At 40.5% G+C, this 25,431-nt stretch overlaps 1 protein-coding gene across 1 annotated transcript in view; it reads right to left on the bottom strand.

The window, feature by feature from the left end:
- The window catches only part of Ift57 (intraflagellar transport 57), a 73,748-nt gene that overhangs the window by 44,744 nt on the left and 3,573 nt on the right, over positions 1 to 25,431 (bottom strand). The window contains exons 3-6 of the mRNA XM_004663978.2: positions 24,445 to 24,563; positions 19,845 to 19,935; positions 13,492 to 13,560; positions 470 to 592 (exon numbers count right to left, since the gene is read on the bottom strand). Of these exons, the coding sequence (XP_004664035.1) occupies positions 470 to 592; positions 13,492 to 13,560; positions 19,845 to 19,935; positions 24,445 to 24,563 (402 nt within the window). The remainder of the gene's footprint in view (positions 1 to 469; positions 593 to 13,491; positions 13,561 to 19,844; positions 19,936 to 24,444; positions 24,564 to 25,431) is intronic.

Here is a 25,431-nt window from a genome sequence, read left to right on the forward strand (position 1 = left end):
GAGTACCCATCCCCCCTCTCTCCTTTCACCCTTTCTCTCAAATAAAAATAAAATATTAAAAATGCTCTAACTCTACTATGTAGGTATAGTTAGAAATTACACTGAATGTATTAAGAAAACAGCCTCTACTCCAGTGAACCATGCTACATTCAAAGTCTTCAGAGATCTCTTCTTTGATTTTTGGACCACATCATTATATAATTAATTCATTCAATAAGTTATTTAATCCTTATTAAGATAAGACACAAATCTGATCTGACACGGACGCACATGCTGATAAATCCAACACTGGGGAGACTAAGGCAGGAAAATCACAAATAGGCTAAGTTACATAGTGAGACTCTAGCTCAAGAAAAATATGTAACAAAATAACATGCTAGAAACTGAATTCAACCCTTTTCCAAATTGTATAATTCTTAAACTGCCTTATAAAATTGTTTTTGAATGAAATGGATGTTCTTTTTGGTACCTTGTTGTCAGTCCTGACCATGACTTTCAGCTGTGGTAGCACACGTTCAACTTCTAGGCCCCATTCCACAGCGTCTGTTGTGGATTCCAAAATATCTTCTTGCTTGGCAGACTCGTTCACATCCTAAGAAAGGAAAGATATCACAAGACTGGGAGTTTATAAAAAGAAATGGTGAAATCTTGATGCATTTCAGCAGCACCGCATAATTTAAATCGAGGACAGTGGCGTCAAAATTATAGTGGTAGTAGAAATTCTTTACTGTCTTCCTACCTGTGTTGAAAGAAAATAATATCCCAACCTGGTAGAACAGCAAAGTAAGTATTAACAAACCAAGGCAAATATAGGATCCAACTGTCTTACAAGGGACAATGTTTTGGAAACATCATATTGAAACCATGAGGATATTACCAATAGGCATGCCCCATAGGTATGTTAACAGAAAACAGTAGAGAGATACAAATATCCATGTTTGGTCAGAAAATATTATTTTGAATTTATTATTCAGAAACACAAATCCAGGATCTGAAGATTAAAAAAGATAAAATCCCAGAAGCAAAGAGCTCATTAAAAAATTACGTGTTTATATTTACAATGGTGATTTAGTTATGTCACAGTATAGTATATAATATAGACACATTTGAAATCAAAAGAGTACACACTATTGGGTTTCTACTTGTGAGTAACTAAACAAAATCATAACGGTTGAATCAAAAAGGAAAATACCTTCCTCCCATTTTTCTTAATCTCTCACAATTTAGCATTGAATATGTATGGATCTGAAAACACTGACAAATTAATGATTTGGTGCTAAAGCCTAAAGTATTAGTTTTGGTGGCAACTTTCCTTTTAAACTACTATTATCAAACATTAATGAATCAAAAGAAAAAAATTAACACTGAATAAGAGACAGACAGACATAACAATCAAATACAATGTATAAATCTCTTATGAATTTTAATTTGAAAAAAATAACCTGTAAAATGCTTTTTTAAGATGCTCTGGGACATGTGAACATGTGAGAGTATTGGATATTAGGAAATTATTCATTTTATAGGTAGAATATTACATGGTGGGAATGTTAAGAAAAGGTCTCAAAAAAAGGACTCATGTGTTATATGTTAGAAATAAATGCTGAATGTTTACAGATGAGCTAATGTCTTAAAATACAATGGAACAAGGAAAAGGAGGGGCAAGTGTAGTTTAAGCATAACTGGGAAAGTATTAATCACTTAAAGCCAGGTAAAGGCTTCATCATCTTTTTCTAATTTTTTCGTGCTTGAAATGACTGTTTGAATTAAAAATAAAACAGAATGTAAATACACTAAAACTATAAAACCATAGGAAGATTTCATATTACATGTGAACTGATGTTGCTAAAGGACATCACTTCAATGTCAAACACTGACACCGGGCTTTGTACTTGTGTGGAGGCTTGAAGCCCTCGGTGGGCGTGGACTTGTAAGACATGGTCAGCCTCCCCAGCTCAACGCAGCAAGCGGGTCCTACAGAACCAGAGCCTTCAGGAAACACTGCTTGTTGTTTAGAAATCCAAAGACTATGTACTTCTAAACTTGTTATTTGTACATGTAAACATTATAATATGCAATCAGCATTTATTCAGTTACATTCCATTTAGAAGGCCTCCAAGCATACAAAGGTATAATTGTTAAGTAAAATGTGGAAGTTTTAAGTGAAAATAGCTCACGATTCTTTTTTAGACACTATGGTCCTCATTTAAACATTGAAACATTTAATTATTTTGAGCACTTAATAGAATGTTGTGTAGTATGTGAGTGTGTAAATCTGAATCACGGCCAGCATATGAGCTCCAGAGCTGGGGGAGGGGGGTGCAACCGTCACAAGTTAGACGCTGTGACTTCTGTGAGCGCGTGCACGGTGACAGCAATCGAGAGAGTGGGTGCCCTGTTGAAAGCGAAAGCAGAGGGGAAGGGCCTCTGTCCTGCAAACGTGCACTGACACAACCTACCCACTCCTGGAAGACCCAGTGACCTGCATATTTATTCACATATCTGGCCCCTGTTCTGGGCTGGAGGAGCTCCAAGGTTGACTGGTTCATTGTCTGTGTGAAAGGTGATGGCAGTGAAGATGTCTGCGCTGTGAGTAATGTGTGAGTATGTGAGCTCTTCCCATTTGGACTACGTGTGGGATACAAAAGCTTGCACCTGCCAGGGTTATGGGCCTCCACATCCCAATCCACAAGGCCAGGCTGACCAAGAATGTATATCCCGTCAGTAACAGGTGATTTTTAATAGAATGCTGTGATCACTGATTTAATATAGCCTGAATTATGGGGACATCATGTAGGTCTGCTGATGCCTGAATCTGTGGTTTAAACCCAAACCAGCACTCTTTCTCTAACCCTCACCCCCCCATCCGCAGCTCTTCTTCCTTTCTCACACAAGGGAAGATTCCAGAATCAAGGCAAGAAGTTTCTCCACAGCTGGACTTTCTTTAGGACTGGACATCAGATTTCAAGTTATTTCTGCAATTCTTTTAGACTCAAAGGACAATGTTCACAAGTGCAAATGTGTTGGCAGTGGTCCTGTTTGAACAAGACCCAGAACTAGAGATCAAACATTGTTTTAGAGTACCATAGTGCATAAGCCATGTATTCTAATATTGGGCTTTTTTTAAAAACACACTGCATTTTTCATTATGAATTTTGTTTTGCTCTTCTTTAACAATGATTTGGTAGTCCTTTCTCTAAATGCCCTAAGATTATTCAGTGGAGGAGCTCAAGAAGTTTCACTCATTCGGGCCATACTTAGCATATGAGCACATGGCCTCATTACTAAATGGAGAAAGGGCAACAAGAGGGTGTCAGCCTTAGTGGGACAGGGCTAACATTCAGACTCTTCATGTTTGTCTAACTACTTCATCACCTCAGTCCTCACTACAAATTTCTTAATGCCTGCTAACTGGACATGTTAAAGCAGTACAGCAAGGTTATACACACACACACACACACACACACACACACACACAGAGAGAGAGAGAGAGAGAGAGAGAGAGAGAACAAATTACTTATAAGCTCTATATACCTTATAGTCTCAGTTGTTTTGACATTTAACAAATGATATTTTAAGTAGGCCTATTGATAAAACAAAACTACACTGTTGTTTTCATATGATCAAAGTTTTACCCAACAAAGCCCTTCTCTGAAGTACCAGTAACTGAGATCAAGGCCAGCTCTTAGGAAACTGCATCTTACATTTACTGTTGTGGAGGAGACACTTAGAAGCTCAGAAGACACAAGCTATCTAGTGGTCTCACTTATAATTATTAAGTAAACCAGTAAATCATTTGCTAAGTTCCAAAAATATTCAAGAAAATAATCCAGGTTCTGTACTTGGTTTGGAAAGATAAAAGGATTTAATTCCTGCCTGAAGACAGTTCACAGCTCATTAGGAAGTATCTGAGGTCAGCTAATGGTAGTAAAATTTAGTCTCAGGTAAATGGAGAAACCAATAAGATGAGAAGTGACCCTCACTATCAAAGGAAATATTGGAGATAATAGTCCTCTAAACCACCCCGTAAAGTAACCTTGGGCTCAAATAGTGGGGAACATGATCAAAGTCAGTTCAAAGATCAAACATACAATGTTAATAGTTTTCACAGAGCTTTGTACCAAAAGGGAATCTCTTTTTCTCCCAGGCAATATTAACAAGATAGTTAAACATCTAAAGAAAGACTGTATTCCACATGTATGTACATGTATGTTCTACGTATATGTATATTCATATATGCACACACATTAGCATGGCAGCCTTATGGATAAACTAGCAACCCCCTATTCCTTTGAAGACCTCAATACATATACCTATTGAGATAAACATTAAAGTATAGTTAACTATTAACACTAAATAGTCCGGGCCAGGTGTGGTGATATTTATCTGTAATCTCAGCACGTGTGCTGTAAAACACAGCAGGAGAATCATGAGTTCAAGGCTATCCTGGGCTATTAGGTAGGTTCCAGGCTAGCTAGGGCTATGTCATAAATATTATAAGAAAAAAAGTAAAGAATAAGAACAAAAGAAAGAGAAAGGAGGAAGGGAGGGATGGAGGGAGGGAACGAGGGAAGGAGGGAGGGAGGGAAGGAAGGAAGGAAGGAAGGAAGGAAGGAAGGAAGGAAGGAAGGAAGGAAGGAAGGAAGGAAGGAACGCACGCACTTAAATAGTCCCAAGACTCAATGGAGTAAACTTATCTTGAGGGTCAAATAAAACGGTGTGTTAAGACAGTGGAACCTAGAATACCATCTCTACCATGCATGGGCTTAAGCTTTCTAAATCTAAGAGTCCCTATCTATAAAATGAGACAAGAATAGAACTTTTCTCAATGGAAAGTTTCCTGGAAGATTAAATGATATACTCACAGTCTTGCACAGGGCATAACATACAAGCCCCCAATACATTTGAGTAGTTATTGGATGCCAAGCATGATCCTAGATGATTTCACACGAGTTCAATGCTCAGCATTAACCCTACAGATCAGGATGTCACAGTTCTTTCTCAAAGTGAGGACCTTGAGGTGTGGAGCAGTGAGGTGACTTTTCCAGTGCCACAGGCAGCCTGACTGTAGAGCGTGAACGCTTAAATGCCTTCCCATGTCTCCTCTCAGCACCATGTCGTATGCATTACACTAGTTTCCCAGCTCATCATTTGACGTTTAACTTTATGGTGTTCCTCAGCCCACTGCTTTGCAATGTAAAGATGTAATTTTATGGATTCAGATTTACAGTATTTTATTTTATGCTTTGGGTTTCATGACATGCATTATCATGGATAACTTTACCCATGAGTACCACTTGTCAGTCATGTTTCAACTTTATTATTGTTATGCCTTGCTTTATAAAATTATTGGCCCATATGGAGTTTATATGGGTATAATACATGTGAGGGAAAAATCTAACCTTTTCTACAAATCAATAGCCTGTTATTTCAGCACCAATTAATTGAAAAGTTCAGCTTTCCTCACTACTCTTTATATACTAATTATTTCATGGGCCCTGAGATAGCCTGTCGTTATATTTTTGCCAGTATTACACCTCTCCCCAACAAGAGCACAATCAGTCCCATGGACTCTTCATTAAGATTTTGAAATGTTAGGATCTTCTACAATCTTGGCAAAATTGAGGAATGAAGGGATACAATGTATGCATCTGGATGCTGATATTTCAGGTTATTTTCACACATTTTCTCCAGCATTTCATGTTTTAATTTACAAAAAAAAAAAGAGAAACATTTCTCTTTTAAAACTTTTTTCAATATTGGGTAAAATGTAAGTTTAATCACCATTGAAAACCCAGCTGGTATAGGCAGGACATGCTTTAGGATTTGAATGTGAAAAGCATGTTTTAATGTAAAATAAAGTGAGACTTAAATTTAGCCTTGTAAAGATGTATGGGATGCAGAAAAAGCAGAGAAGAAACAACACTGGTATTTACAGTGATGAAAAGAGCATAAGCCAAAGCACTGAAATAGGAATGAATATAACTTATAAAACTCACAATGAGAAAGGAGAGGCTTAGAGTGGGGAATAAAGGAGATGAGAACTGCATGAGGTCTGTTGTAATAGATCTTAAAATACAAGTTAAGGAATGTAAATTTTGTTCTTAGGCCAGAGAAGAAGTAGAATCACAAGCAAAGTGAGATGTCTTCATTTATTCATCCGATAAATATTTACTGAGTCCGATGGGGAACAGTGAATAGAACAAAAATCTCCTGCACTTAGGAGTTGTGGGTCACAGGATTAAATGGAGACAGTGACAAGGAAAGAGGTCACTGCAGAGGGAGGATCTGAGCTGAACCCTATCTGGACAGAGATCATGAGATGGCAGATTTGATAAAGAGCTGGATGTTATGGTCGGTATGGTCACAAGATGTCTGAAGTCTGGGAGGGGATTACATAAACAGGAACTAAAGTTTTGCTGGAAAAAAAAAAACAAGGTTGGGCATGTGAACAGTTGTCAAACTGTGAAGGATCTTGAAAGCATGACCAAAATTATATTGTTTATAATCTACGTATATTAACTCATAGGCTACAAAAAGCCTCAACATTACTGAATAGAGAATGACCTTATAAAAAGCCAACTATTGGGCTGGAGGCATGTTTAGTGGTTAAAGCACTTGGCTGCAAAGCCAAAGGACTCAGGTTCAATTCCCCAGGACCCACGTCAGCCAGATTTGCAAGGGGGCGCACGCATACGGAGTTTGTTTGCAGTGGCTGGAGGCCCTGGTGTGCCACCCTCTCTATCGCTTTCTGTTTCAAATTATATATATATATTATATATATCGTTTTTTTTTTAAATCCAAGCATTAATAAACCAAGTTCAGGAATAGAATAACATTACTGTGGCAAAGGTCAGGGTGGGTTTGAAAGGCGAGGAGTGCCACGAGATCCAGATGGGTGGTGAAAAAGAAGCCAGCCTGGAAAGTCAGCTGCGGGACACACACGAGCCGCAGTTCAAAAGTCACACCCGCATGGTTAGGACTTGGAGCTCTCTGATGAAAATGCAGTCAGTCAGAGCCACTGAATTGGCATTTGTCAGGAGCGGGGATGTGGGGCTGAACACATGCACATCTTTTGGGTGCACATGTAATATGTTGAGTTATATAATAAGTATCTGCTTTTAGTGTTGACTCAGGAGAAGTATCTATTTATAGAATGACAGCTCTTAAATGATACCTGAAAAACAGTTACTTCTCATCAGATTTCCTTGTCAGTTCTGGAGAGAACTTTATGACAGAGAATTTAGTCTAGTGGCCTTTATTAATAATTCATGTGACAAGTTATGAAAATACAGCTATGACATCACCAGGGCTTCAGGAATTATATTGAAATGCAAGCTTCTTAATAATTTGCACCCTATGTAAGCTTCTGGCTCAGAAATACTTGTGAAAATGCAATTTGTTCTGAAGGAGTGTTTTTCAGTTTCCTACAGTAAGAATGTTGATAATGGGGCTGGGGACACATTCTTGCTGTGCAAGCCTAAGGACCAGAGTTCAGACCCCCAGCATTCCCAGGGTATGGGGTGTATAAGCCTGTGATCTCACCACTAGGGAAGCAAGACCAGGAACCCTCTGAGGGTACCACTGCTAGCTGGTTTAAGTGACTCGGTGAACTGTACGTTCAGTGCAAAACCCTGTCTCGAAAGAAAAAAAAAAAAAGGTAAAGACGGAGAAAACCCATGTTATGGCCTGGCCTCTATACACATGCATGCACGCACAAATCCACACCTGTCCACATGCGCTGTGGAGCTTCGATTCCAGGGTCCCCATAAGCCGAGGTGTTCTGAATGCCAGGTTCCCAGCTGATGGAGATTTGGGAATTAATGCCTCCTGGAGGCAGTGTACTATTGGGGGTGGGCTTATGGGTGTTATAGCCAGTGTTTAGCACACTTTCCTGTTGCTATGGTACACTTTATGCTGGCCAGGGGATGATGTCCACCCTCTGCTCATGCCATCATTTTCCCTGCCATCATGGAGCTTCCCCCTTGAGCCTGTAAGCCAAAATAAACCTCTTTTTTCTTTTTTCCCCACAAGCTGCTCTTGGTTGGGTGATTTCTACCAGCAATGGGAACCTGTCCACAACATGCACCCACACACAAACACATGTACATGCACACAAAACACACACACAATGTTAACAACTCATTCTAGCCTCTGTAAAAAGTGGAAAATGCAGTGACATAAGAAAAACATCAAGTGTGCCCTGTGTGTCAGCAGCAGCACGGACTAGCCTGTATGGCTACAGAACAAGGCCATGAAGAGCTGCGTTCCTATGCCGCACGCACGCAAGCGCAGCCAGCGAGGCTCGTTAACTTGCTACGACCATGTGGCCGAGGGCTGATGGACAGTCTGGACTGAGACCTGGAAGGGACCCTGCAAACTCCTTGTTGCCTACTCCTTGCTTTACCTGCAATGGAATCAAGAGACGGATGTGGATCGGTCTTGTTTCCGTGTGAGTGCAAACGCTACACTAAAGATCAGACAAAGCAACAACAGCTGGAGCGCCAGAGCCAACTTCCTTCTCGAGCCTAGGTTTCCTATTCACCTGCCACGGGAAAGCTGATGGGGCGGGGCAGGCTGGCAGCTTGGGAAATAAAAGCTTCCAGTCATCATGTGTTCCCTCACACTCGACCGTTTGGCATTTTAATCAACTCTCCTGTGAAATATCAGCCATAGACATCTCTCACATCACAAACAGGCAGCCCACCAGTCAAATGTTTTAAGAAAGAAGATAAAAATAAACAAATATTCTCCTCAAGCAAGAATTAGAATAATGGTAATCTATGAGGCAAGCTCTGTTGTAAAGCAGGGATTTTTTTTCCCCCTTCCTGTATTACTCAGAAATGACAGTTTGAACAGAAGGAAGGCGAAGGTCAAAGGTAAAATGAACAAAATTCAAAGTCTTTAAGGTACTAATCCGTCTTCTTTCTTGCTCTGACAGTAATACTGCACTCCTGCCTAGAGTACAGCACTTCTAAAACTGAAATTTTTATTCCAAGTCTTGACTTTTGCTTCCTTCCAGCTTTTGCTTTTTAGGCTAAAAAGTTTCTCATTCTTGGTACAATGAGAGTTTTTTCCCCCCTAAGTAATTAAAAACCAATTGTTCTTAAGCCTTTTGAGACACTTGGTTTTATGTTGTATAACTCAGGATTTGGTTTCTAAAACCTCAAATTTAGCATCTCAAGGAAGAATAGTATCTATGGCATGCTTGAAAACAGTGTTTTGAAATGAAGTGATGGGCATTTAAAAATAGAACACGGAGAGCACACAGCTCTCTCCTCTCCTCTTCGCTGGGGAAGGAGAGGGACACGTCTGCCGTAAGATGCTGCTGGAGAACTCTGTGGCTGTTCTCTGCTGGGTTCACGATGGAGCGAGTGCTGGCCTGGCCACCAGGAACGTGCAGGCAGTCTGCCCCGTCGACTCGAGTCACAGGGAAACCTCAGTGCCGCATGCTTGGCGGGAATCTTCCCTCCGTGCTCCCGAGCCCACAGCTCGGCTGCACTGGTGACCAGCGCACATCCGTCACCTCAGCACTTGTCCTCCTCAGGGTGACTACCAGGGCGCCTGCTCAACCTCAGATTTCAAGAGCACTCTTGAATGGGAGAATGGGAAAAACTGGGTGCTAGCTGCAACATGAAGGCTACATCAAAATTCAAATGATTAATGGGCAGATGAAACTATGCAAGATAATGCAATCGCTCATCCACTGTAGCTGTATTATGTCCAGCAAGATTACAACCAAGGCAAAGGAAGTTGCAGGGTCAACTCACATGCTAAGAGTGGCTTCAAATAAACTTTCCTACCTCTCAATGTGAATAAATGTTCTAAGAAGCACCCACTTCCCAAGCAAAGCCATTCTGTAATTATGAGCATCAATCATCCACGGGAAGAGCGTTCTTTTTCCAGTGCTCAAGGAATACTACTGCTACGTTATGATTTGCCTTGGAAGCCTTTAAAAGTTTAATCCATGAGCAAGCAGGCAGTCTCTCTTTACAAATTCATCAAGTAAGTAGGTGCAGGCTCCAGTGGACTGTAGTATTAAGGAGATGGGTCACTAGGTCCTGTTTTAAGGAAGGACTTTCTCCCAAGTGTTAGGAATGTGGGCCGCTGAAGTCTTCCTGCTGCCAGCCGTTCAGTGAGCGTCACCCTGCAGCAGACTTTCCCAGGACAGCTTCTCTCCAGAGACCGAGCTTCTTCAGGGCAGGGAGCAGCTCCAGCATCCCAGCCAGACTTCCCCTCAGCACTTCATTACTTTCCACCCCACTTCCTTTCATAGGTTTCTTTATAACAAATATTTTGCTGCCTAAACGTATTTCTGTATCTGCTTCCATAGACTAGGACCAGAGACATGTCTTTTAATTTGTATTTTCTCTTGACCCATTTTACCGTATCTCAGGAAAATGCTGGCATTGCCCCAGCTCCTGGAATGACGACGACACTCAGGAGCACACTGAGTCTGGAATTGAGCTTATTTGATGAAAGATAGGAATATACATGCATTGACTCTTCCCTGCATATCATATATATTACAAAGAAAAAACAATTATTATTAAAAAAATCTTTTCTCTAAGAAGAGTAAACCACAAATGCCTATAAAATTACAAAGAGAGCATACAGTCAGGCACATATGCATTCAATTTTATTGATTACCAAACACCTTCGACACTTCACGCACAGATGGAAAAGGCAGTGGACCAGCCCCTGCTGTGGAGGACTTTGTATTTGCTATTGACAGACAGTAAACAGATCAGGAATTAACAGGCAGGGCTTCATGGGAGAACAGAGTGACTACAGAGCCGCTACTGTCTAAGGCAGCAGGGAAGGAAGGCTGCACACTGCTGAGCTTGTCCCATCCCATCAACGTTACGACATCAGTCTCCCTGGTAGTGTGGATCATTCTTTAGTGTGAAAATTCATGACTTCACTTTTACTAAAATGCTATTTCTTCTGCATTGTGAGTCCACCTGCTGCATTAAACATAAAATCTTAAATCGCCGTCACTAACCTATATATCACTTCTGTCTTGGGGACAGAATAGCCTGAGCCATCAGAAGCCGGAGTCAAGCACAGCTGTCTCAGGCAGATGGCTTTCGTGGGCAGTATTACAAACCTGCCAGGGTTTGCAAACTATGAAAGGTTTTCTGTCTCATTAGTACTTCACGGTTGACCATCCACAAACACCTGGTGTTCAGACTGCTTCCTCTTGTGAGAAGGTTAAGGACACAGAGCCCGTAGTCATCTTTGTCCAAAGAATCTAACACTCACTCGGCAAAGGTCCATGAAGAAGGAAGCTCCTCCTCGTGTGGCTTAGTTATGCCCGGGTCTAGAATCGTGCCTACCCGGGACTTGCAGTGGTGAAAGAAGCAAATCAAATGCCTCTCCTCCTGCCAGCTCCCCAGCTCCTTTGTCCGGAGGGAACCCCCAGCCTTCCCGACCCCCTGTGCACCATCAGCACAAGGATCAGTAACACAGACGCAGTTGGGACTAGCTGGGGACATCTACTGCCCGTGTTGATTTTGGAGAACTCTGTCATCGTCAGCGAGTAGGACGCTTGCCAGGGAGGAAGCCAGCCACGCACGCACGCACGCACGCACGCACGCACGCACGCACGCACGCACGCACGGTCAAACTTCCGGTCAGGTAGGAGGAGCAGGCTTGCGGCCAGAAGAAACAGTCCAAGTTCAGGCAGCATAGTTATTAAAAATTAAAGTATCCTGACAGTATAATCTTTGCAAGTTTATTAACTTTGTATGTGTGAAGGCATGCGTGCACATGCACGGATACACCTGGGTCTCACTGCTGCAAATGAATGCCTGGCTGACTAGGTGAGTGGCTTGGAAGCTGAACCCAGGCCAGCAGGATTTGCAAGCAAGTGCCTTTAACTGCTGAGCCATCTCCCACTGATAAAATTTAATCATTAAAGTTAATGTGTATATTTAAAAAGACAAAATTTATATAGTATCAGAAGATCAATAAACTGAAGTACTTCAAAATAACCTGAAAACTACAAAACGATTTACAAATGTAACATACTGTTATAACTAGAGGGTTTTTAGATATAAATGTCAATAATATATATATAATATATATATGTATATATATATATATATATATATATACACACACACACACACACACACACACACACACAATATATATATGTATATACATATATATTTGTTTTCAAGTAGAGACAGAGAGAGAGAGAGAGAGAGAATGAATGGAAGCACCAGGGCCTCCAGCCACTGCAAACAAACTCGACACATGCACCACTTTGTGCCTCTGGCTTTACATGGGTCCTGAGGAATCAAACTTGGGTCATCAGGCTTTTCAGGCAAATGCCTTAATACTGAGCCATCTCTCCAGCCCCTATTCTATATAGTTTTTCACTGGACAGTAAAAGAGCCTCATTCATTTAAGAAGTAGTCATTCAATGCCTTGTGTTCTATGTGTGAGGGATATAAAAGAATAGCTCTTCTTGTTATTAAGGAAATTACAAAGTAGACATCTGAGGGGAACATACAGGAAATGCGAGCATTGCTCTCTTCCAGTATCTGGTGAGCAGTTGCCACGTGCTATACAGATACAGCTACAATGCTTCACATGTAATAATTCTTCCAATCGTAAAAATCACATGACATAGTGAATATTTTCATTTTATAGGTGAAGAGGAGGAAACATAAGAATTGTGAAAATTTTCCCAAGGTTTGAATTCTAGTATGCAGGGAACTTATGACACAACACACTTAGCAAGTAAGCCACGTTATTATATTCCATCTTAAGTTGGCCAATACATACATATTGTTAGTAACAGCCAGTGAAAACTGGCAATGCAAAAGCAGTAAACCATATAAAAACAACCATTTTGGGACAGGCCGTCATGAAGCCAAGCTTGCTTTGAGGATTCAGGCAAGAAAAAAAACGAGGGTACACTACACATGTACCTTTCTGAGGCTATGCACTTAACTGACCGTTAACACACAGAGAGAAATGCAAAATCCCTACATACACTTATCTGAAGTAGCTTGCTGGAAATGTGCTCTAATCAAATGGATTTGCTTCATCATTAAAACAGAGCAAAAATACCTGACTTAAAGCAATGTCTGACTATATATTTCATTTCTAAAACTCCAATTTAAGTATTTCCTATGAACAAGATAATTCAATCCTAGCCTATTTTAATAGAAAATAACTTGACACAGAATAATTTACATTCATCCGTAATTAAATTCGCCATCAGGTAAATGAACTGTTTTCAGTTTGCATGAGGAGCACTCGGGCTGACCTCCCACAGCACAGGGAGGGGCTGCCTCACCGGCTCCTATGGATGTTCACATTTTCCCGTAAGTTTAACACTTCACATATAGGAAAACAGCTTTCAGACCTAATTTTCAAGTGACATACAAAATAGCGTCTGACAAATGGCTTCACTCACTCAGACCCCAGCAGAAGGCACACACTGACGCTGGTCCTTTGTTTACCCATGAAACTTACCAAGAGATAGGCCTGGGCTTTTAAAATGTTGAGATCTATAAAGTTTTCTTCATCATCAGTTTCTTCTTCCTTTGAAAAATAAAAACACATGGAATTTATAATTTACTATTTCCAGTTCTCGCATACATAATATATTAAGTCTGGTATAAGGACAAACTCAGTACAGCATATTAAAAGCCAAACAAGCATGCACAAAACAGGGAGCGTTGTTATTAACAGCTCATGTGTTCTCTGAAGTTTTGATGGTGCACATTAAATAGGATCTTCTTTGCAAACACTGAAGAGAGGGAAGGGAAGAGGCCATTGCCGAAGAATCATGGATAAACATGAACAGGAAGAAAGAGCTCCACATGGGATATCTGAAGCAGCAGAAGGAGTTTATGGCAATTCTTGCCCAATGTGATTGAAACAGACAGAAATGATAGGCTGAAAGACACAAGAGAGTTTGTTTCTTGCTCCAGGGACTAAGAGATGTGCTGGGCACCCGTGTGTACAGATGACCACAACCCAGAGGCCAAGGAGGGCGTGGAGTCACCCGTGTGTGCAGATGACCACAACCCAGAGGCCAAGGAGGGCATGGGGTGTGCTCCTCTTATGACCCATGCGCATTTCCTAGAGATGGGGCCCAACCTGGAGCTGCCATCTGCCAGTGAACCTGCGATTCTTCCGCCTCTGCCCCTGACGACTGGGGCAGACAGACGCGCATGGCCACACCCAGCTTTTCACATGGCTTCTGGAAGGTGAACGTGGTGGTCGCAGGGCAAAAGGCCCTCATGCTTAAGTGGCAAGTCCTCTTAACTGCCGACCGCCCCTCCCCCACAGCCCACTGATGCATCTGCGCATCTCCTGTGTGAGATGCGGGAAGAAGCAACCCCTTCAGAGGCAGTCTCTCCAACCCAGGAAATATGCAGCAGGCGCTACCAGCATGTGCAGTGTACTTCTCCAAATATCTTTTGGTGACAAGTGACTTCGTAAGCGAAACAAATGAAACAAGAACATTCAAATCCTAAGGACACTGGTCATAATAATGTGAATAGAGCTTGGTCCTCAAGTCATGTGATCTTGGAAACCAAACAACCAACCAATCAAGCAAAAACTTAAAGTGGTAGCTGGTAAAAGCATCCACATGTAGAACTGTCCAGAGCTGCAGGTTTCAATGACCATCCTAACCTCCAGACTTCACAGACATGTAAGAGGGTGGCTCTCAGCGTTCTGAGAACAAGAGCAGCACTGTCAGTCACCCAGTATGGTGTGTGAACCTAAGTTACGACTCTACCCACATCTATCCAGACTCTGGGAGTGGAGTCACTAAGGTAAGACATGGGAGCGTATAGCGTTTAAGTCTGGGAAAGGTACCAGTAACGCATGGAACCATGCGAATACAGGCTATACAGACTCAAATGGCATTTCTTAGGGATGTAAGTAATAGAGCACAGACAGACAAACCCAGTGTGTTTACATCTTATGTCAAGCATACATGTAGGTTTTTGAGAAGTGGCCCAGTCTATTTCTGTTGGTACTACTTAACAACCTGGCATACTCATTAAAATGCCAATGACTCAATGCCCATGGGAGAAGAAATAAGTTTATGATGCTTGGACAATAACCTAATCAGCACCATGTATCTAGGTGACCAATAAATACCTGTGCGGGATTGAACACTAATAAGCGAAAATCTCTACGTGCAGGTACCAGAATTAACCATCATCCAGTATACGGTGTGCTTTCTCCCATCGTCAGGACCCACAGATCCAAGCGTCAAGGGATGCAAGGAGGACTGGCTCTACACACTACTTCCAGCTGCCACCAGCAAAATATTTCCTTCCAGTTCTTACCCTCATTTTCTGTTTGTCCAGATGTCTTAGTGCACATGGAAGAATGCTTCCACTAGCAGACATAAGGTAACTCAACAGAACTAGACATCAAGACTGTGACTTGGCCACTTTGCGCCGAGCACATTTCTGAATGAGTAGGCACAGAGGGATTACTGTGCTGGCTGGTGTGACTGATCAGCTGCCACGGGGGAAAATACAGGTCCACTCTGCCAAGGAGGCCTGGGAAGCATGTCCGGAACACAGGAGATCCTCCCGAGAAGCTGTTAGTGCTACCACACCCTCTGCTCTGACTGAAGCAAATAAGAATGACCCAGTCCAGGCAGGATTCCTGCATGCTCAGGTCCCTAAGGAATGAAGGTGTAGTTCACCTCGCCAGGTAAAGAAATGCAGTCAGCTGAGGCACTTTCTGAAGGCAAAGGGAAGACAAAATGGGTAATGAATGAAGGGAGTTGTAAATAGTTTATAACTATGTGACCAGTTATGCGTCATTCTTCTATTATGAATATATTTGTTCGAAAATGTTTTCTTTTCTCCTTTATTCCTTCATCATAAAATATTAGATATACTGATTATGCCCTAATATTTTATTGCTATTCTTTACATCATAATATTTAAGTTGCATGATATCAACAAGAGCAGGCATCACTAAGGAATTTTACGTTATCTTTCAGGATATAGATAATGAATCACCTATTTTATGCAGAAATACTATATCTTATCATGTTAGGCAGAATTATGACTTTGTTATTATCTTTGCTTGAAGGTTAACATGATTTAAAGAGATACGTATGGGCACAAAGTTGAAAATGATGATGGACAGTTCTATATATCAATGTAATTAGGCCTAGGATGCAAAGATATGTGGTTAAGTAATATCAAAGTATATGTTTGAGGGTATTTCTGGATGAAATAAATATGTGAGTCAGTAGACTGAATAACACAGATCACCCTTCCCATTGACTGGACCTGCCTGCAAAGCCAAAGGACCCAGGTTCGATTCCCCAGGATCCATGTAAGCCAGATATACAAGGTGGGTATGTGTCTGGAGTTTGCAGTGGCTAGAAGCCCTGGTGTGCCCATTCTCTCTTTCTCTCTCTCTCTCAAATAAATAAATAACAATTTTTTTTTTAAAAAGCCACTGAAATATCATGCCTACACCAGCTAAGATCTTCAGATTAGGACAGCAGAATTACACCATCAGCTTTTCTGGGTCTCCAGATTACACATGCAGAACTTGGGACTTTTCAGCTCCACCATCATTTCAACCAGGTCCTTACGAGAGCCTTTCCTCAGACAGGCCTGTGCAGTGTAGGCTAATTCCACTGCTCAGGAGAGAGAAAAACAAAGCTCATGCCTGGCTGGTCTAAACTGCCTTCAAGGTCAGCCTGAGTAACACAGCAGGAATCTGTCTCAGAATCAAAAGGGATGGGGTCGTGGCTCTCTGGAGGAACCCTTCTGGTGCACTGCTGGTTTGCTCCCCGCCCCGCAAGGTGGACGGAAAGCCTTTCTAAAGACGCGCCCGTGCTATCCTCCTACCATCGTTTCTCTTCCTTCGGACAAGCCAGACTTGGTCCGTAGAAAAAATGACTTAATTTACTAAATGTTATGGGAACCACATTTAGAAGGAATTTAAACAGGCTCAGGAAATCCTTCAAAATAAATCAAGATTCTCAATAATTGACCTCTGTAATTCAAAGAGTACAATTTCCTACTACTTCCTGGCTTAATTTGCACCTTCTTAATTCTCTTACTGTGGGTTACTAAGGATGTGATTATACAAATCAGGTGAGACTCTTCTCTTATGACCAATTTTTAAACAATTATCAGCTGTCCTATTTTAATTTAAGTACTTTAAGACTGCTTCTATTTTCTGGATGCTCAACACAGAAAATTCCCAACGACCTTCACCACCGTTGACACCACAGGACCCGTCAGCCCCCACACGGGCTTCTGGCACTGATCCAACCTTCCCCAGCAGAAAGGACGGAGTCATACAATGGTCTCAGAGGAATAGGATGCAATTAAAAAAAATAAAAATAAAGAAAGTTAAGGGTCAGGACCTATGACACAAGGGAACAGAGCTTCCGTGCAACCTCCCTGGGGCAGGCCTGCTCTTTGCTCTGACACTGCACAAGCCTTTCCTCATGGCTGGGAAGGAGGTGGAAAGACTGCTTTTACCTGCTTCTCTAACTTTATAAAGCCAAGACTATTTGTTGCTTTGAGCTTTAAACAATTCCTAGAAAAAATTAACTATTTTTTAAAAAATTACACAGCCAAAGGCTTTCAACAGGTTTTATGGTCAAATACTGAATAAAAACTTGCTCTGCACTAGGTCCTGCACAGTAAGGTGCAACAGAGATACAACAGTGAGCAAAATCAGACCTGGTTTCTGCCTTCATTCAGGTGTTTGTATTTCTCTTACGAATAAGGATCTTTTCCCTTTACCTTGACTAGTAGTGCTGTTAAGTTATGTCCTTAGGGCTAAATGTTAATGTACTAGGACCAGGTGCCTTTTGATTAACAATTAGGGAACCATTTTTCTTCCTGGGGTCTTTTTCAGTTACTATTATAACAGAACGTAATAGAAATGGCCACCCTCACATTACTGACATTACTCCTTTGCAGAACATATGAGCAACACAATATGTACTGGTATCTAATCGGCTTATGCTTTACTGCATGTGTGTTTGTGTGCTGTGTGTGCACGCGGGCATGTGCGTGCCCCGGGGAGTGTGAGGACGCAGCTCGCTGCGGTGGGTGCTTGCATCCCCCCCGCACTGACGCCCACTCTCTCATTCACGCTCATCGCTCCTTTCTCACGGCTGCGCTTGCCACGCCCGCTAGTCCACGGCCGAGCTCTTCCAGCCCGCCTCCCAGCTCACCGCAGCCGCGACCGGGGTCTGCGGTTCTGAACTCAGGCTTGCACTGCAAACATGTGAGCCGCGGACCCATCTGCCCAGCCCTGGGAGATAAACTATTTAACGGTTTATTTTTTAGCATTTAAAATTAAAATAATTTAGCAACTAGCATTTTATATAAACTAGCTTTTTAAAGCTGAAATACATAATGTATTTATTATCTATTGATTTAAAAAATCTGGGGCTGTAGAGATGGCTTAGTGGTTAAGGCACTTGCTTTGCAAAGTCCAAGGACCCAGGTTCAACCCTCCAGGGCCCACGTAAGCCAGATGCACAAGGTAGCACATATATCTGGAGTTGTTTGCAGTGGCTGGAAGTTCGGGCAAGTCATCCTCTCTCTATCTGCTTCTTTCACTTTCTCTCTCTCTCTCCAACAAATAAATTAAAATCTGATTTTTTTTTTTTCCTGTGGTAGGGTTTCACTCTAGCTCAGGCCAACCTGGAATTCACTATGTAGTCTCAGGGTGACCTTGAACTCATAGTGATCCTCCTACCTCTGCCTCCTGAGTGCTGGGATTAAAGGCGTGCGCCACCATGCCCAGCTAAAATCTGAAAGTTTTGATTAGCTTACACCAGCAAACTGCTACTAAAGGTTGTTTTGCCACCATGTCTGGTTCCAATCTCACTGTAAAACACCACAGCTACTCCTTTCTAGTTTGGGGAAGCAACACCCAGAAGCAAGCTCCTTTGTCCCCGTCTTCTGACTAGCCTGCTCTGTTAGAGACGTGACCATTCAGCATTACAGACGGGGAGGAAACTAAGCATGGAAAAGGTACAGACACAACCAATGAATTAAATAATGTAAGTCACTTACAAGCATCCTAAGGAATCCCAGTAGGGCATGAATCAGCCTAATTTAAGAATCATGAGGGGTTCTCAGAAATGACCAATAATCTTATGAAGCAAAAATATACTAATGGTAAATTCTTGAGTTTAGGGGCTTTTGTTTCGGTTTTGAGATAGGAGCTTGCTATGTACCCCCAGCTATTCTGAAACTTTTTATGCAGCATTTGCTATCTTCATATTTGAAATTCTCCTGTCTCTGCCTTTCAAGTGCCACTAGACCTAGGTCAAGATTAAGTAAAAAGGATCTGCGGAAATGGCTCAGTGGTTAAAGGATTTTGCTTGCAAAGCCTGTGTGCCTGGAGTTCAATTCCCCAGCCATCCATGGTGCGCCCCTCTCCCCACACACATGTAAATAAGTGAAAATTTTTAAAATTAAGAAAGAAATCCCTTTAGCATCCTTTAAAGTGAAAATACAAACTAAATAAAAGTGAAAATACAAACTAAATACTATTTAGTTTAGTTCCTTGTCAGTCATGTTCTATTTAAGATCACAAATAATTGTTAATAAAATATTACTTATGTAACTAGTAGTATATACTTCCTTATACAATTGTCAGTATCTCTATAAAACTGATCAGAGAACACGAACATTATTATCCTAACCTAGGATATAAAGGACTGATATTGACATTGCACTTGAATTTTTTTCTTCTCTTAAAATAAGTATGTTATAGAAAATTGAAATCAGTGGGCAATTCAGAGAGGGGAAGGAACCAAAGGTGAAAATGTCCAGTCAGTTCAGCTACACACTTACCACAAATTCTTCATCCACTTTACTTAATGTTAGTTCGACATCATCTTCTGGAACTGTTTCTTCTTCTAATTCTTCCACTGGATATAAAGGCCTAAAATAATGAGGTTGATTATCAAGAGTTAAGAAGATTTTAGTCTTCAAGAAGGTATGATGGGGGCTGGAGAGATGGCTTAGCGGTTAAACGCTTGCCTGTGAAGCCTAAGGACCCCGGTTCGAGGCTCGGTTCCCCAGGTCCCACGTTAGCCAGATGCACAAGGGGGCGCACGTGTCTGGAGTTCGTTTGCAGAGGCTGGAAGCCCTGGCGCGCCCATTCTCTCTCTCTCCCTCTATCTGTCTTTCTCTCTGTGTCTGTCGCTCTCAAATAAATAAATAAAACATTAAAAAAAAATTTAAAAAAAAAAAAGGTATGATGGGCACCAGCTATGGGGACACACTCCTTTAATCCCAGCACTCAAGAGGCTGAGGTAGGAGGATCACTGTGAGTTTGAGGCCAGCCTGAGGCAACAGAGTGAATTCCAGGCCTCCCTGTGCTAGAGTGAGACCCTACCTCATAAAACCAAAACAAAAGCACACAGGGCATACTAAGCATACTTTCCTTATAAGGTCTTGGCTTTTGCCCCTCCTCTTTAGTTATTACTAAATGTTTCATGTATTCTTTCTGAAACTTCAGTGTAGAAAAGCAAAATGTTTACCTCCAGATCTAAAGAATATACTTGAAAAATATAACACCATATACATTGTTATCCAACCCACCTTCCTGATTTTAAAATTCCACGTGTACACACACACACACATACATAAATATATATATACACATATACATATATATGTATGTATTTAACAATTCTACATAGACTCCAATACTAAAACTAAACTGGTAGTGTATGACTAAACATTGCTAAATAATACTGCACAGATCATCTTCATATGTTTATCACTAGGCAAAACTCATTTAGAATAAATTTGTGTATGTGAAATACCTGTATGGGTGCTAGAGAAATGGCTCAGCGGTTAAGATGCTTGCCTACAAAGCCAAACAACCCAGGTTTGATTCCCCACTCCCATGTAAGCCAAATCCACGAAGTGGCACATATATACACATACATGTACATGCATATACACACGTATGTGTGTGCATATACAGCCATATATGCATGCACATGGTTAGAGGCCCTGGTGCTCCCATATTCACATTCTCTCTCTACCTAGCTCTCTGCTGGCAAATAAAATATTAAAATAGAAATATCTGTATCAACAACTTTGTACACATTAGTTGTTCTAGATATTGGTAAAATTGGCCTCCAAAATGTGATCCTAACTTACATTTCAAGAAAGATTGAAGACAGTTATCACTTCCACACATTTACCAATATGACACACACACTAATAAAGCAGGAGAAAAAAAACACCACAATCTGCTGTTTAATTTCTTTGTCCTGGTAGTTGTTGAACATCTTTTTATATTTTAATTATCCATTTTTTTCAACAAAATGCCCATAGATCCTCTTTGTTCAATGACTTTTTATAAATTAAGAAATTAATGTTTTGCCTAAATGAAATAAAAAATAACAATAAAAGTTTTATTACTTACAATCCTGGCTACTTAAGACTGTTACAACTCTTTCTAGATAGATTAGGCAACTTTTTTTTATACAAGTCCTAGATTTAACACTGTAACACGTAAGGCTTTCCCTCATATGATCCCCTTATCTCTCTCTAAACTTTTAGTATTCTTACAGTTTTATTTTGCAATTCACATCTGTGACCAGTCTGAAGGTTATTATTAAATAGGTAATGAACTTGATGCTTACTTCTAAAATCTAATATGCGGTTCTAAAATTAAATGTAGTACAATCATTTTTTCATTGAGAATAATAACTTGTATTTTCCACATTAAAAATATCCAGATATGAGCCAGGTGTGGTGGTGCAGGCCTTTAATCCCAGCACTCTGGAGGCACAGGTAGGAGAATCACCATGAGTTCAAGGCCACCTGAGACTACACAATGAATTCCAGGTCAGCCTGAGTGGGAATGAGACTACCAAAAAAAAAAAAAAAAAATCCAGATATGGGGCTGGAAAGACAGCACAGCAATCAAGGCAACTGCCTGCAAAGCCTGACACCCTGGGTTTGATTTCCTAGCACCCACGCAAATCCAAATGCACACAGTGATGCATGCATCTGGTTTGTCTGCAGTGGCTTGAGGCCCTGGCATACCCATGTTGTCTGTCTCTCTTCCCTTTATCTCTCTGTGCTTGTAGATAAATAAATAAAAGTATAAAATAAATCCTGATATAGTTGGGTTTATTTTGGCCACTTATTTTGAAAATCCATGCCTAGATAAGTTAATAAAATACAAAAAGGGCATGGTGGCGCACACCTTTAATCCCAGCACTTGGGAAGCAGAGGTAGGAGGATTGCCATGAGTTCAAGGCCACCCTGAGATGACAGAGTTAATTCCAGGTCAGCCTGGACCAGAGTGAGATCCTACCTCAAAAAACCAAAAAAAATAAATAAATAAATACAAAAAAATTTAATTGAATGGAATGAAAGCATTGTGATCTAAATCAATCTTGTAGGATAAATTTCCTCATTTTCCATTAGCTAGAATTAGATAATTATTTCAAAAGTAATGGTCTTCTAAGACAAGTTTGGCAGCTTTAGGTATTTAGGTATATGTAATTTATAAATATGTTACTGTTAGGCAATGTATATATTGTATAGGTAAAATGGTCTTTAAGATTTATTACTTTTCACCTCCTCCATCTCCCGTGTGTGTGTGTTTATGTGTGTATCATATAAATTATCTAAGTCATATAGGCCAGGACTAAGATTTGCCTAGAAACACAGGAAGTACAAAACTGAATAGCAGGTGAGCTAGTCATAGCCTGGGATAAAATCATAATAGACTGGGCTATGGACTTAGTAATAGAAAGAAACACCAGGCAGGCCACATATCTCACAACTTAGCCTTCCTGGAAATCTAATAACGAAGTATTATGGATCATGTAGTCACTCTTCACATCGTACTAAGTGAAAATATTTGGGAGAAGCAAAGGAAATTGCAATGTTTTAGTTTGAAAAACAGTCAACTCATGGGGGCTGGAGAGATGGCTAAGAAGTTAAGGAATTTTCTGCAAAGCCTAATGACCCAAGTTTGATTCCTCAATATCCATGTAAAGCCAGATGCACAAAGTGGTACATGTATCTGGAATTTGTTTACAGCAGCCGGAGGCCCTGGTATGCCCATTCTCTTCTCTTCTATCTCTCTCTGCTTGCAAATAAGCAAATAAAAATATTTTGAAAAACTAGTCAACCCAATAGTAACCTATATTAAAGAAGTTTTGAAGAATACTTTATTGAGGAAGCACATTATTTACATAAGAGAATGTAATTCCTATTAATATAACTAATATATTCACAGTACATTTTATATACATATATAAATACATACATATACACACATGTGCATATATATATACATACACACACATATATACATATATATTTTTATGTATATCTATATCTGTTCAGGCATGTTTTACTTGAATACTGTCTTCCATGTTCTATCCGATCAATGATTCTGACTTTCAAGAGGTATAATTCAGATATACAATTATATTCTATGAGTTTCAGTTTCTGATTTCATTTCATCTATATGATCAGCACTTATTGACCATATGTGATAAGCCAAGTACTATGCTTATTACCATGAAGTATCTATTAAGATTTCAAGATTTACTGAAGAAAGTCAGACTGTAAATAAATGGTTTTAATACCATAACAATGGAAACAAAGCTCTTTGAGGTCAGAGAATAAGCGATGGGCTATGTCTAGTAGAAACTCAGTTGGCTTCTTTACTGTTACTCTTGCTGAGCCCTTAAGAAAGGAATAAACAAACCCATGGTATGGAAAAATAACTCAGAAGCTAAGAACACTTCCAGAACAAATATGAGGCCTGAGACCCCTGAGTTCAACTCCAGAACCCACATGAATAGCAGGTTGTGGCCCCACACATCTGTAACCTCGGTCTTATGGGAAGACAAGACCAGAAGGAAGTCAGTGAACGCTCCGTCTCATGGAAGCAAGTGGATAGCAATGGAGGGGACACCAGGCCTTCTCCTCTGGCCTCTACACACAGGATGACACATGAACACACACACATGTTCATGCCACATATAACACCTACCACACACCCAAACATGCATTTAAAAAAATCACACTTCCATTGCTATGTTAACTTCCAGTTTTTCCTTAAATATGAGGCTCCAGTTATCTCCAAAATATACTATTGTTGCGTGTATAAATAAACACAGGCACAAACAGAACTTTAAAATTTTTTTCCTAAAATGACAATGGCACACAGTCATAGTTAAACTTTAAATATCATAATGAACAAGGAAGGAACACAGTAATACATAACTTTAATTCAGAGCTGGTTTTGCAGACAGACATTCCAATTTTATCTACACTAATTTTTCTTAGTCTCTGGTGCCATTTTCAGATTAAAACACCAAGTTCTTGTTAGTTTAATGAAAAAGCCCTGCACCTCAGCACACATCATGCACACGAAGCTGATGCTGCCAGGGGTTACCGGTACCTTTTCCAGGTGAAGCCGCTACGTTTCAGTGCTTCTTCAGCTAAGCAGTCAAGAACACAGCACACGTGCTCTCCGTGACCCGACTTCAATTTTGAAGGGGGAAAATCAGCAGTCCTTCCCTGAAATGCAAAGATAAACAAGGTCTTATCCATTTCTTGTATTCCAGATGTCAAGATATTTTAGGCAAAGAACTGATGAGCACATGTATTATTTTTTGTCTTTTTCAAATAATTTAGAGTAACTATATATTACATTCTTAGAATTTCATCTCTTCTAAGTCTTTTTAATCCATGGTTACGCTTAAAAAATAAAAACTAGGGCTGGAGAGATGGCTTACCAATTAAGCACTTGCCTGTGAAGCCTAAGGATCCCAGTTTGAGGCTTGATTCCCTAGGACCCACATTAGCCAGATGCACAAGGGGCACACGCGTCTGGAGTTCATTTGCAGGGGCTGGAGGCCCTGGCACACCCATTCTCTATCTATCTGCCTCTTTCTCTCTCTGTCATTCTCAAATAAATAAATTAAATTTAAAAATAAAAACTAAAATAAAATAAACCTAAAGAGGGCTGGAGAGATAGAGAGATGGCTTAGCTGTTAAGGTTTGCCTGCACAGCCAAAGGATCCAGGTTTGGTTCCCCAGCACCCATGTAAAGCCAAATGTACAAGGTGGCACATGCATCTGGAGTTCATCTGCAGTGGCTAGAACTCCTGGCATACCCATTCTCTCTTTCTCTACCTGCATCTTTCTCTATCTGTGTCTCAAATAAGTAAATTAAATATTTTAAAAATAAAGAAAAATGAATATATTTTGTTAAAAGTACCAAAAGCATAAAAGGCCAATTATATTATAGCAGCAAAACCAATCACTAATCTTACTTTGGTAAAGCAAATCAGTAAACTACTGGCTCAGTGAAAGGTATTATCTAAACAAGCATATGAAGGAAAGTGACTCACTAGTCAAAAATTAACAATGTGTACCAAAAACA

This window comes from Jaculus jaculus, chromosome 4, assembly GCF_020740685.1.
Source record: "Jaculus jaculus isolate mJacJac1 chromosome 4, mJacJac1.mat.Y.cur, whole genome shotgun sequence".
In the NCBI taxonomy this organism is placed as follows: Eukaryota; Metazoa; Chordata; class Mammalia; order Rodentia; family Dipodidae; genus Jaculus; species Jaculus jaculus.